The sequence below is a fragment of the Pseudorasbora parva genome, chromosome 3 (genome assembly GCF_024679245.1).
Source record: "Pseudorasbora parva isolate DD20220531a chromosome 3, ASM2467924v1, whole genome shotgun sequence".
In the NCBI taxonomy this organism is placed as follows: Eukaryota; Metazoa; Chordata; class Actinopteri; order Cypriniformes; family Gobionidae; genus Pseudorasbora; species Pseudorasbora parva.
Window position 1 is genome coordinate 17,182,817 of NC_090174.1, and position 14,162 is coordinate 17,196,978.

Consider the following 14,162-nt stretch of genomic DNA (forward strand, 5'->3'; position numbering starts at 1 on the left):
TCTGGTCTCTTCGTCAATGATTGTAGAGCCGCTGTAGTGAGATGGGCTTTGTAACGACGTCTTTAGTGCCTTTATGGGTCTTGAGAGAGGAAATGACATTGGTGTCAAAGAAGGCCTTTCTGAGCCATCGGATTTCAACACTAATATCATCTGTGTGTGAAGATGAACGGAGGTCTTACGGGTGTCAAAGAAGATTAGGGTAAGTAATTAATGACAATGAGATTTTTCATTTTTGGGTGAACTAACCCTTTAATCTGCCTCATCCTTCTGGGTTTGCCAGAATTTATAAATAATTTTTCCAAGCTTTCTGGCTTGTGGTTATGTAAATGAATAAACATTGTTGTTTCTTGGGTCCTTACCCATTACCTGACACCTGTGCACATTTATATAGTGCCAGTTAAGTTAGACTTTGGCATGAAGTCCTAACATTTTAATGCAACATGTTTGTTTGAAATTGTTGTACCAATTGTAAAAATAAATAAACTGTGGAAAGTATTGTTTGATCTTTCTTTTTTTACTACTAGTCTGTCATATTGCATTACTGTATTTAATTGTAAGTTTACAGTTAATTACTGGCTAATAGCTGCATACATTTTTACAGCTGAAAAATAAATGACTGTACAATTTACAGCTGATAACTGTATTTATACAGTTATCTACTGTGAAATAACAGTAATAATGTGATACCCTTAACTGTGGAATCACTGTATACAACTGTCATTTTACTGTAATTTACATTAAAAAAATTACTGTAAATTACTGTGAAAGTAATGCAATTAGTAGCCAGTAATTTACTGTAAAATCACAGCAGAATTTTTTACAGTGTATAGTAGAGACTAGGATTATTGTGTGTCGTGCTCGCAAGACTCACATCGAAGCGCGTGGCATCAGGAGGATGGGTTCGCGCCACCGTGATATCGGTCATCCATCACAACACAATCCTACTGAACATTACAATGAACTTGAATGCACATTAAATGAAAGGCATTTAGGAGATTATCCACACATTTTCCTCCGGCCTTTATTGGAGACCGGCCTTTATTTGTTCATGCTGACCAAGCCCCCGGCCACGATCAGAGGCCTGGCGTTTAATTGACTACAGGCTTTTATTTTAGGAAATACGGTATTTGAACAATTCTGATTCCGATTCCGATTTTTACTTTCGATTCCGGTTCTTTTCGATTCTCGATTCCGATTCTTTGAGGGGTGGAGTCAAAACATGTCACATCGATATTCAATGCTATTTTCAATACCACGGGGGAAAAACGCTGCATATACTGTCAATTATAATGTCAATTATATTTTTTATATAATTATTAGGGCCGGGACTCGATTAAAAAAATTAATCTAATTAATTAGAGGCTTTGTAATTAATTAATCGAAATTAATCGCATTTTAATCGCATATAAATATTTTACCTGAGAACAATGAGAAGTAATTTTTTACATGTATTTTTAGTATACCATTGAATAATGACTGAATACATAAGCTTAATCAACAAAATATTGTTTATTTATTTCAGTCCAGCAGACCAGTGCAATGTTTGCCATTAAGTGTAGCAAAAGCATATTTGTGATATTTGAGGCTCGATGTGCTGCGGTGATACGCTAATTCCTTGTTGTATAGCAGGGGTGTCCAATCCTGCTCCTGGAGGGCCACTGTTCTGCTGAGTTTAGCTCTAACCCCAATTAAACACACCTGTACCAGCTCATTAAGGTCTTATTAGGCATACTAGAAACTTTAGCAGTGTATTGAGGCAAGCTGGAGCTAAAATCTGCAGGACGTCAGTGGCCCTCCAGGACCGACTTTGGATACCCCTGTTGTATAGCTTGCACACAACCATGCTCTTGTCGACGCTTCCATCATTTCGTTTTTTAAAACTAAATTTCCCATCCACGGGGCCAAGCAAAGCGGTCTCATCAGCTTCTTCGTTCATGTTCACTATGGTTTGTTGTTTTCATGGTTGTTGTCGTAACTCATGAGCGCTAGTTGGTGTTCCAGTATAATCGGTCCGTCAAAACTCATTCATTGAAAAACGTTCCGCGGGGCAAAAATAAGTGCGATTAATTTTTTTTTTTTTTTTGCGTAATTAATTAACGCGTTAAAGTCCCGTAGTTAATTAATCTTAATTAACGCGTTAAAGTCCCGGCCCTAATAATTATTTTTTTTTGTCTGTCTTTTGAAAGTCTATGCAATCAAAAATGTCTTCTGAAGAGATCACTTTATATGATAAAGATTTAAAGCTTTTTCTCATATATAAACATTGATCAATTACTATTAAATATTTGCTAACTCAATGTATTTTTTACAACGGGGTAATTGTGTTGCAATAGCTTACACACAGCACAAGGAAGCTTGATTTCGAATGGTAAATTGAATTAACAAAGACGACTAAACAGTAATAAAATAAGAACAAATAAACATATTACAAAAAATAGCACAAATAAATACAATAGAATAAAATATATAAATGAAATAGACTGCTTTATTTTTTCAGGTAGGTCTAACATTCAGATAAGAAACTGAATAAAAAAATGCAAAGTGGCTAATTAAATTTAAAATAACATTGGATAATATTTTTTGAAAAAAATTACATAGTTTCATATAAAACCATTAAAGTTACACAAGTTGATCAGTCAAGAGCAGTGTGATCGTTTGTCTTTTTGTAGTTTGACTTTGAATAACTGCTGTCCCTTTAAGAACTGCCGCACTCATGGATCCTAAACACTGTTCCTGTTACTCATTCTTCATTTCTTCCTGAACTGTTTATGACTGTGTTTATATTAATACTCTTCAAAATGTGCACTGAGAATTTGTTTGAGTGTATTTGACCAATAATAAGCTGGAAAAAGAAGCAACTTTTTTGTCAGAGGGGGCTTTATTACGGAATGTGTGTGTACGCTTCAGATGTGAGCGCAAAATCTGCGGGGACTCGTAGAATTAACAGCAGCCATATCACCCTGTGGCCCAAGACTGGTTTCCCACTGAAGCTAAGCAGGGTTGAGCCTGGTCAGTACTTGGATGGGAGACCAACTGGGAAAACCAGGTAGCTGCTGGTAGAGGTGTTAGTGAGGCCAGCAGGGGGTGCTCACCCTGTGGCTTTGTGGGTCCTAACACCCCAGTATAGTGATGAGGACACTATGCTGTCAAAGAGCACCGTCCTTCGGATGAGAGGTTAAACCGAGGTCCTGACTCTCTGTGGTCATTAAAAATCCCAGGATGTCCTTCGATAAAGAGTAGGGGTGTAACCCCGGAATCCTGGCCTAATTTGCCCAATCTTCCTCCTATCCTGATTGGCTTAATCACTCGGTCCCCTCTCCACCATAAGCTGGTGTGTGGTGAGCGTTCTGGCGCAATATGGCTGCCGTCGCATCATCCAGGTGGGTGCTGCACATTGGTGGTGGTTGAGGAGATTCCCCCTTCTATGTAAAGCGCTTTGAGTGCCTAGAAAAGCGCTATATAAATGTAACAAATTATTATTATTATTATTAATATGTGCAATCCCGTGCAAAATTCAGACCGATCACACACGCTAACACTAACACGCTGTCGTGTTCAGAGGTTAACCGGGCTGAGTGAGAATATGCGACTGCGCGTCAACTCGCTGTCGGTCAGAGAGGAGAGGAGAGTGCAGCTGGGATCGATACTGTAGAAACTGAGCAGGCTATCGTATCTTTACAGATATTTCAGTATCGATATTTTGACAACACTAGTTGCACTGTGCCGACCCAGGCTTTTTAAAAGTGAAATAAATCCACACTTCAGAGCCGCTTACTGGGCTTCCATGGCTAATAGAATAAGCGGGTGCGCAAGCACCGGAAATCAGGTGGCCATGGAAACCAAAACTTGCGCGCTTGGAACAGATGATCGGAACCGAAAACAAATTTTCTAAACAATTCCAATGGAATCGTTATTTTTTAAACGGTTCCAAGTTAGAACCCGTTCTCGATGCCCAACCCTAGCGGCCGGACGCCCACAGCCTGTGATAACTTTACTGATCAACTAACACAATCATTTTCTACCCCGTTCCCTCATGTAATGTCACATTACAGGAGAAGTGGATAATCTTGTGTTGTAAATCCAGCAGGCTCCGTCAGTGTTTAAACAAATAAAGGCGGCTCAGACACCCACCGCCCGTGATAATTTTAGCGATCAACTAACACAATAATTTTCGACCCTGTTCCCTCACGTAATGTCACATTACATATATCAGGTGAAGTGGATGATCTTGAGTTGTAAATCCAGCAGGCTCTAACTCCCTGTCAGTATTGAAAACATGTAATGGCGGCGCCATGTCCACAGCTTCTGATAACTTACAATCTACAAACACGTGAACTAGGAGGTGAGCGAATCAGAACACAGCTGGGCCTGCTAACCAATCTGAGCCCATTGCGTATTTTTGAGGGATTGGCTTTATAGAACCCGGAAACCATCCGACCATTTTTACAAGGAGATACAGAGCAGTGTTGAATAAAGTTAAAATATATGAAAAATATTGCAATTGTTAAAAACAAAGCATGAACACGTTACAGTGCACCCTACAAACACAATCAGGCCTTCTAAATAATGTGTTTTACCATCCCTTTAAAACCATTAATGAAAATCATATTTTCTATTTTCATCATGTATGTTAAGCTTAGACTGTAAGGACAAAAAAAATTCAATTTTAAATACCTGTGTAATCTCTTTAATCCTGTAGCTAACCTCTTCGCTGAGGGCCAGACAGCTGTCTTCCTGCAGTGAGCCCACACCCACTGACTCTGCCATCGCCTTCATGGATTCAGTAGGGAGGATCACCGAACACAGCTTCTGTCTGCGCTCCTCTGCCATGTCGCACTCTATAGCAGGAAAACAAATCCGATATATTCAATTTCAAGTAACTGTCCTCAGTAAATAATGCACTTGTTATCCATTTCCACTGGCAAAATAATTAGATAACTTTAAGAATGGTATGCTGGTTTTGATTTAAATGTTTAAAAAAATAACTTATCATAATCTTGAAATTAATTATTCTTAATATAATTTTTTTTTACAGGAAATGTATGTCCATGAATGTATAGTTGCCATAGAGTTATTTAACTGTATCTTTTATATTCTATACTATATGTATTATCGCAACTTAAAAACCCTAGCCTAGTCTAAAAACTTTTAAAGTTGCCCTAGAATGATTGGAAACAATATGTTAAATTATTCTCTGAATAATTTAGGGTACGTGGCTTATTTAAGGGCAAAAATTGTCCAGATACAGTTTTACAGGTCCATTTACAACCCTATAAATTGTCCCTAGGATGTAATGCTCTGTTTTTGCCTTATTTGGAAGAGTCATGAATATTAATGTTGAGCTCTGCTCTGATTGGCTCATTTCAGCAGCTCACAGCACAGCAGTTCAGCTCGTGAGTCCTGACCATCCTGACAGAACACAGACCGACTGAATTACACTTTAGGCAAATCATCTCAAATGGAGCTTGCGGGTTGCCAGATTTCAGTAATAGATCCCCCAAACAGAGCTTTTCTGTGAAAAAAAAAACCATATACTATCCGGTGTTTTACCTAAACATGTCCAATCTGGCAACCATATGGACGCGAGCACTCTTTCGCGCGCGGATGATCTGAAAACACCAATAAACAAGTAGCCTGCATTTCAGCAATGTCCATTTGAGATGTTCTGCTTAAAGTGTCATTCAGTCTACATTTTAGACTTAATCTTTTTTCGTCAACGATATTGCATGTTTATATAATGTTAGTCACAATGTAGGCTATGCAGTGACTGTGATGTACTCTGAACAAGCATGCGAAAACATCATAGGCCTACTTCAGTTCTCAAAATATAAATATATAACTTATATTTTTACAAAATGAATAGCCTTGTCAAATGACTGTCGTTTTAACTTATATAGTGGAAAAGGTGACGTTTGCTAGAAGGATCGAGTGAACCATCTGTAAGCAACGTAATCTACGTCTGTATTTTGTAATACAAAATAATATTAAACTTTGTCATTAGACACAATATTTCGTTTTGTATGGTACTTGGAGTTTCCTATTGTTACTGTACTAGCATCTTGCGCAAGGATGGAAATTAACTTTTTTGTCCACCGGCCACTGTGGCTGGTGGATTTAAAAATCTACCAGCCACTCAATGTTTTAACCAGCCACTTTCTTGTTTTTAACCAACAACGTGTAACTGCATGTGAAAAATTATTACTACAAGCTCTACAATACTTAAGCAGTTTATTTAATCTCAAGTCTCAATGAAATACTGAGATTTTTTCTTTCTCTCTTATACACACACAAACCATGAACTGATATACATTTCATTAAATGAGTAGGGATCTCTGCGCTCTTTTTTTTACCTGGATGTGGCATTTGGATGATTCGTGGTCTTTTATGGCTTCCAGTTTTAGGTTTTTAGTCTTAACAATGAAACTACTAGTTTTGGCATCTTCTAAAGCATGCTCACGACATACCGAGCAGAACATTGTCAATAGGGATGCACCAAAATAAAAATGATTGGCTGAAACCGAAACACTAAAAGAAATTATGCCAATTATCCATTGCATTTATGGCAAATGCTATGACTGTAACTTTACTAAAAATCAAGGCATTGCAATTGCATTAATTAATATTAAAGTTTCAAATAATAAATCAATTACAATTTATGCAAATATTTATTTAGCACATTGCAACAACATTAATTAATATTAAAGTTTCAAATAATAAATCAATTACAAATTATGCAAATATGTATTTAGCACATAGCAACAACCCACAGCATAAAATAAAATTCAAACTAAAATGTTTAACTTGACCTCACTTATGTGTACATTAAATAATAATGTACAAGCCTACTGGCCTGCAGAAAGGTACTTTCTGCATTAACAGAAAGTACTGTTAAAAGGAAAAAGTAATCAAATGTAAAATAACTGCATATTTCACTGTTTAAATTAAATATTAATCCTTATTAAACTTACGAAAGCTCTTCAATCAAGAGCAGTGAGTGATGTCCTTTTGTTTGACTTTGACATTAAACAGAGCAGTAAAGGCTACTGCCCCTTTAAGACCTAATAGAAGGATATGCTCGTCTTTCTCGACTGTATACAGTTCACTTAAGACATATTCAGGCTGCTGAATAAATGCATGTCTGCTTGGATCCTCATCAAGATGGACATGATGACATACTTTATGTGTTTGTCCATTTAAGCGCAAGACTTGAAAGAGAACTCGATATTTGCGCGCTGTGAGACGTGTGCGTGATTTCGGATGATGCACAGTGACGGATCTTCTCTAAGCGCGCGCAAGTTCTTATTCGCGTCTTCTGGCACTACATCCAGGTAATGATGCCGAAAACGACTGGTCATATTCGGACATACGGCCGCACTCGCATGCATTGAATAAAGTTTACAAAGAGGGGAAACAGTATGCTATTTTTATTTACCCGCCACGGTAGCCGGTAAGTGAAGCGAGTTTACCCGCCACAACTCAAAATCACCCGTATTTGGCTGGTGGCGGGTGCTAACTTCCATCACTGATCTTGCGTCATCTAGACAATGCAGTCTCTCTAAGAAACTTTCAATTTAAACGTGCAGTATGCAACTTTTGGCCACTAGGGGTCACTCATTCAAAATAATAACAACAGACGTACTTTGATGACGTCGGGAAAGTGCGTGGGCTCATGGGAGTTGTTGTCATTATTGCCACTGTCAACCAGCGAATCTGGCATCTCCAGCAGAAAACATGTTCACTGACAAGGTAATTGTTATATTACATCTCTATTATTGTTAAGTTTAGTTACGGCTTTTCACTTTATATAATGTCAATCTAATGAAATAGCAGCGAGCTACCGTTACTTAACAAACTTATCAGTAACGTTAGCTAATGTGTGAGACAGAATGTTGTGCGGGCGGTCGCTATGCCAACATACCTATAAGTTGGTAGGCTATGTTGACATATTAACCGTGCTTCATAATTTGAGTTACTCAAATTATAGATATGTTGACATGGCATCCGCGATTGTCGAAAATTCTGTATATCAACCGTTCAATAAGGAAATAAATTTCAATTTAGTTTATCATTACCAACATAAAACCTAGTAAATGAGAGAACCAGCACCAGCAATACGTTGTTCATTGGAACACGCGCTGTGTCGCTCCCCACGTACATCAATCATTCTAATAAACATTTATTTTGGAACTCAGAGATATATGAATAAGTAGATCATTATTAAATCGATATTATATGTAGCTAGTATTAACATATGATAAAAGTGACGGTCACCTTATATTAATTGACCAAGATAGTGGCATATTACCTTATGAAGCTAACGTTACTTTCTCCAGCTACATATAAAACCAATAATAGCTAGTCCATCTGCGTTTTACACATGACATCATCGTGTCACCAAATATACGGATAGAAATATACTTTTGAATCAGTTTTAAAAAGTCTCAGTTTCGGTCTCCAAAAACACAGAATCCGCCTGTTTGAAAAGCCGATGCAATAACGTACAAAATGTATACGTATTCAGCTAAACGCGTCTCAATGTGGTCAAGATCGCTATGCAATATGCAAACATACAGCATGTTATGATTATATGATTATTATGTTAGCTGAATGGTTACTTAAATTACCTGTTTATTAAAACGAAAGCGAGATCAGCATATCTCTCTGCAGTCCGAGCTTGTCACGAAGATTTCGCCATCTTTCAAAGGCTTCTCCAAGGTTTACACGTCTCTTGCTTCTTCTACTGTCCCAAAATCTTCTCGGGTCATTTTTTTTCACCCGTACGTTTGCGCTTTGAGCTGGCAAAACGTACAGGCAAAGAGTAGTCACGATCCATTATCATACAGACTTTTTTATACGGGTGTTCCCCTTATACTGTCAGTGTTCCTCTTTGAGTTTGGTGGTTCCGCCGAGTTCCGCAGGAAGCAAGACGCAAACGTGGATATGACGTGAAAGACTGGCGACATAACGGAAATAAAGACACGGTCCGTGTCTTCGAATTAAAATATTAATTTCTCTGGATTTAGAAGTTAATTGGAACTGTCGGCAGGGGTGGTAAGTAATCAAGTAAAAATACTTTGATACTTTACTTAAGTATTTTTTTCGGGGATCTGTACTTTACTTGAGTATATTTTATTTGCATCTACTTTTACTCTTACTCCACTACAATATTAAAGGCAAAGTTTACTTTTTACTCCAATACATTTCCCCATGCCCGCTCCAAGTATTAAGTATTTATTACACTTGATTTCCAAACCGGTCTGGTCATTCATGGATGATCCAGTCGGGTATAGACTTGGAAAAGCTGACAAGTCAGGTTTGCCACACTAACGTTAGCTCAGTGTTTCCCCAACTTTATTTTGCGGCACACTATTTACTATGAAAACATCGGTAACATTTTACAATACAGGTGCACTATCATAATTCATGCCTAACTAATGCACAGATAATCATGAGTTAATGTATTACAAATGAAGAACTAAACCATTTATTAATGATTACTGCATCAGAAGCTAATGAACATTCTCTCTGATTAATAGATTAAGTAATATATGAATTGCTATTAATTAAATATGACATCATTAATTCCCTAATAACATATTACATGAACTAATAATGTAAATTCATGTATTCAAAGCATGCATTCCGACTCTCAGTTGTCTGTTTAATTAATCATTAATCATAACAATTGGCAAAATTATATTATGACTTTACTTGTTGAGGCACATGACTATTAACTAATTGTTACGTAATATGTCATTGTGGTTATGGCTTTTGAATTAATTTTGAATTAGTTATTAGTATCTTGCTCCTCATCTGTTTTATGGAGCTAATGTTATGGAACATGTCTATTTTAAGTTTAACCCCTATACTGCGTTAAGGTGCTTCATTGTCTCGTATTAATTGCAAATCTAACAAATTCTTAATTGCAGTATCCAATCTTATCATTTGTTCAATTAAAGCATTGCATATAAGTCCCAAAAGATTTTATCTGCTTATTGATATTTACAGTTAATTTGAATATTTACTTTTTACTTTCAGTACTTGAGTACGTTTTAAATCTGATACTTTTGTACTTTTACTTTTACTGGAGTATTTTTTTATTTAGGTATATATACTTTCACTCGAGTATAACTTTTGAGTACTTTTACCACCTCTGACTGTCGGGATAATGTAAACACACAACTTTAAAAAATATATAACATAGATATAGTGATCTTTTCTATTTTTAATGCTGAAACATTACATATTGTGCCTTTAATCAGAAATTGTTTAAACAGCTAGTCAATAAGTGGATAAATCACTAGGCTACTTACTGCTTGCAGGAATACAGTTGCCCTTTTCTTCAAGCTTCAGACGCTGAGCGAAGCTTGCTTGAAATGGGCCGAACAAACGAACGATTTTAAAATAAATTGTTGTGGTATCCGATTATAATAAACCTCAACCATGACTGTTGACATATGACAACAGTCCCCTGCACAGCCTAAACATGACATGTCACTAGAGCCGTTTTTGCTATCCTCAAGTGTCTTTACCTGAAGTCCTGATGATTCGGCTGTGCCATTTCCGCCTGACAATGCACATGTTTGGACAGATGCAAATGTTGGGGGCATATAAATGATCCCCAACGCTTGCGTCATGGTTGGGTTTATGTTGAGAAGCACTTCTTTTTCCGTGGAGTTTTTGATTTACGAGATTTACATAAGACGTAGAAGGCAATGGTGTTTGAGACTCACAGTATGTGATGTCCATGTACTGAACTCTTATTATTTCACTATGGCAAGGTTAAAGGGTTACTTCAGCGATTAGCATATGGCTTTGTATCAGTAGAAACCCTGGAGTATATTCAAATGATTGTGCATTCCCCCCTCATATCCCCCTGAGACAAGAGATTTATGCATTTTATTTATGGAAAAATTCCTCCTATGATGCAAATTGACGATATTTGCAACATAGGAGGAATGTTTGCCCAAAGGCTAAAGACTACAGCCAGCAGAGGGAGCCATTTCTGCATGTTTTGAACCCGCGCATGGGGGATGGGAGATTACACTTATCTGGCAGGGAGAGCTAAGCTGGCAGCTACAGGCACTCATTTAAACCATCATTTAATGGTGAGCAATGTAAGTCTTTTAACTTCTCAAATTAATTCATATGAAAGTTAAGCTTGCAAAGGCATGAACTGAAGCCAGACTGAACTCGCATTGTGAATGTATGCCGCGAGTGTAGTCGCGATTACCTCAGCTCTCATCATGAGAGCTCATTCTGCTCATCAGCTCATTTATCTCACTCCTGCAGTAAGTGCTCAGTGCTGTGATACTCGCGTGGCGACTCACTTATTATACTGAACAGAAACATTCAGTTTTTAATTGTAGTGTCTTCTTCAACTCAATCACCGAGGCGACTCACTCATTATACTGAACAGAAACATTCAGTTTTTAATTGTAGTGTCTTCTTCAACTCAGTCACAGTAAACAATTTGGTGGCTTTGGGAATGGCCTCACTGGGAAGCGAAGCATTCTGGGAATTGTAGTCTTTCATCCCCATGAGACAAATACATTTTCTGTCTTTTCTCAGTCTAGATAGCACCAAATTCAAAGATAATTTTACATTTCTACTTCATTGATGACCCAGTTTAAATACAGGGCTGAAGTACCCCTTTAATTACATTTTTCATTCTAGGGCACCTTTAATGTTGAGCTCTGCTCTGATTGGCTTATTTCAGCAGCTCACAGCACACTGCAGTTCAGTTGTTCAGCAAAGCGGCTCGTGAGTCCTGATAGAACACAGACCGACTGAATGACACTTTAAGTAGAACATCTCAAATGGAGATTGTTGAAATGCCACCGACTTGTTTATTGTTGTTTGGCCATCCGTGCGTGAGAGAGAGCTTGCGGTTGCCAATTTCAGTAATTGAAATCCCCCAAACAGAGCTTTTATGTGAAAAGAACAGGTATACTGTGCGGTGTTTTACCTAAACATGTCCAATCTGGCAACCACATGAATGCAAGCTCTCTCTCGGATGATCTGAAAACACCAATAAAAAAGTAGGCTGCATTTTATCAATCTCCATTTGAGATGTTCTGCTTAAAGTGTCATTCAGTCTACATTTTAGACTTTAGATATCTACATAGAGGGTACGTGGCTTATTTAAGGGCAAAAACTGTCCAGATACAGTTTTACAGGTCCATTTACAACCCTATAAATTGTCCCTAGGATGTAATGCTCTGTTTTTGCCTTATTTGGAAGAGTCATGAATATTAATGTTGAGCTCTGCTCTGATTGACTTATTTCAGCAGCTCACAGCACAGCAGTTCAGCTCGTGAGTCCTGACAGAACATAGACCGACTGAATTACACTTTAAGCAAAACATCTCAAATGGAGCTTGCATGTTTGCGGTTGCCAGATTTCAGTAATAAATCCCCCAAACAGAGCTTTTCTGTAAAAAAACCCATATACTGTCCGGTGTTTTACCTAAACATGTCCAATCTGGCAACCATATGCACGTGAGCGCTCTCTCGCGCACGGATGATCTGAAAACACCAATAAACAAGTAGGCTGCATTTCAGCAATGTCCTTTTGAGATGTTCTGCTTAAAGTGTCATTCAGTCTACATTTTAGACTTAGTCTTTTTTCGTCAACGATATTGTTTATAACGTTAGTCACAATGTAGGCTACGCAGTATGGAGGACCAACCCTGCAGAAACTAAAAATAAATAATTGAATGAATAAGTAAATAAATATACACATATGTAAATTAATAAACACATAAATAAATAAATGTGATAATAGGAAAATAAATAAGAGAATAAACGACTTGATAAAATAAACATGATTCATTTTTTATCAAATAAAATGTTGTATTATCTTTCCCTTAATTTATTATTTTCTGCTGTTATAAAAATATATATATATATATTTAACTTATTTATTAGTTAAAGGTAGGGTAGGTAGGAATGATCTGAACACTTTTGTCCAAATTTGTTTAAACTTTCTTTATATAGCAATACATAATTAAAATGTAAGTACTCTGAAAAAGAGAGTATAAAAATCAAGTGACTCCAGACTTTTTAATCTGCAATAAACAACGCTCATTATTTTAATTCGGGACGAAACAAATGATTGGCTCGGGCGACTGTCATTCTCTCTCGCTACCATGGCAACCACCGCTCTTGCTACAGGTTTTGCTCACACATGCGCTCACCCCTAGGAAGAGCAAAAGCATTCAAAATGCACGGTATCGGGTTTTGCAGTCAGCGAAGGCAAACAATGCAAAAAAAAGGAAGACAGTAAGCCTACATGTAAAGGCAATGCACAAAAAGTCTTTGGATAAACAAAGAAATCAAACGTGAGTAAATATGCATGGCACAACATGGCTTTCCAAAGATGTCGAGAACCTCAAGGGACTGAAAAACGATTCATTGCTAGCTGTATTTCTGCCAGACAGGTAATCTTTCATTTTGATTATACATTTTTTCGGTTTATGTTTTCATGAAGCATTTATCACTAGCACATGTAGCTGCCTAACATAGCATAACATCACTTAGCATAAAGTTACAACTTTATACACTTAGCCATTAGTACACTGTAAAAAAATATTTAGAAAAAAAGTTACCTGGTTGCCTTAAAATTTTGAGTTCATTGAAATTAAAATTGAGTTAATACAATGAAACATTTTTGAGATTCGACAACCTTTATTAAAATATTATTAAATGATTTTGTAAGCATATTGGGTAATTGTGTGTGTTTTATTTCTGATGATGCAGTGAAATATGCCAAATAGTGCAATTTTCATGATTTATCAATTTTTTTATGTGGTTCAGATACAATAATATTTTGAGTTTCTATTTATTAAACTAACTTCCTTCATTGTATCAACTCAAAGTTTTAATTTCAATAAACTCACAATTTTAAGGCAACCAGGTTACTTACTTTTTTAAGTTAAACCAACAAAAACCAACCAAATTTTTTTTACAGTGTAGAGATGATAAATACTCAATATGTTTAGCTCTAAGTTGATCGCTGTCGTGTTGAATTTCGCAAAATTTAACTTTTAGATAACAAAATGCATGTGTAAAAGCTAGTACATTGAGTCATCGATCGATTGAGTTGTTTTTATTTATCTTTGTGCAGCTTGTAAATGCGGAGGGCGGTCTTTGTGTAGCTTC

General features: G+C 36.9%; 1 protein-coding gene across 3 annotated transcripts in view; it reads right to left on the bottom strand.

Moving 5' to 3' along the window:
• taf6 (TAF6 RNA polymerase II, TATA box binding protein (TBP)-associated factor) overlaps positions 1–14,162 on the bottom strand; it is a 116,352-nt gene that overhangs the window by 77,794 nt on the left and 24,396 nt on the right. For 2 of the 3 annotated variants that reach the window (XM_067437952.1, XM_067437950.1), the window contains exon 2: positions 4,675–4,838. In XM_067437952.1, the coding sequence (XP_067294053.1) occupies positions 4,675–4,830 (156 nt within the window). In that variant the 5' untranslated portion in view covers positions 4,831–4,838. Of the gene's footprint in view, positions 1–4,674; positions 4,839–8,624; positions 8,828–14,162 lie in introns of those variants that run through there. The other variant, XM_067437951.1, reaches the window with a different exon arrangement.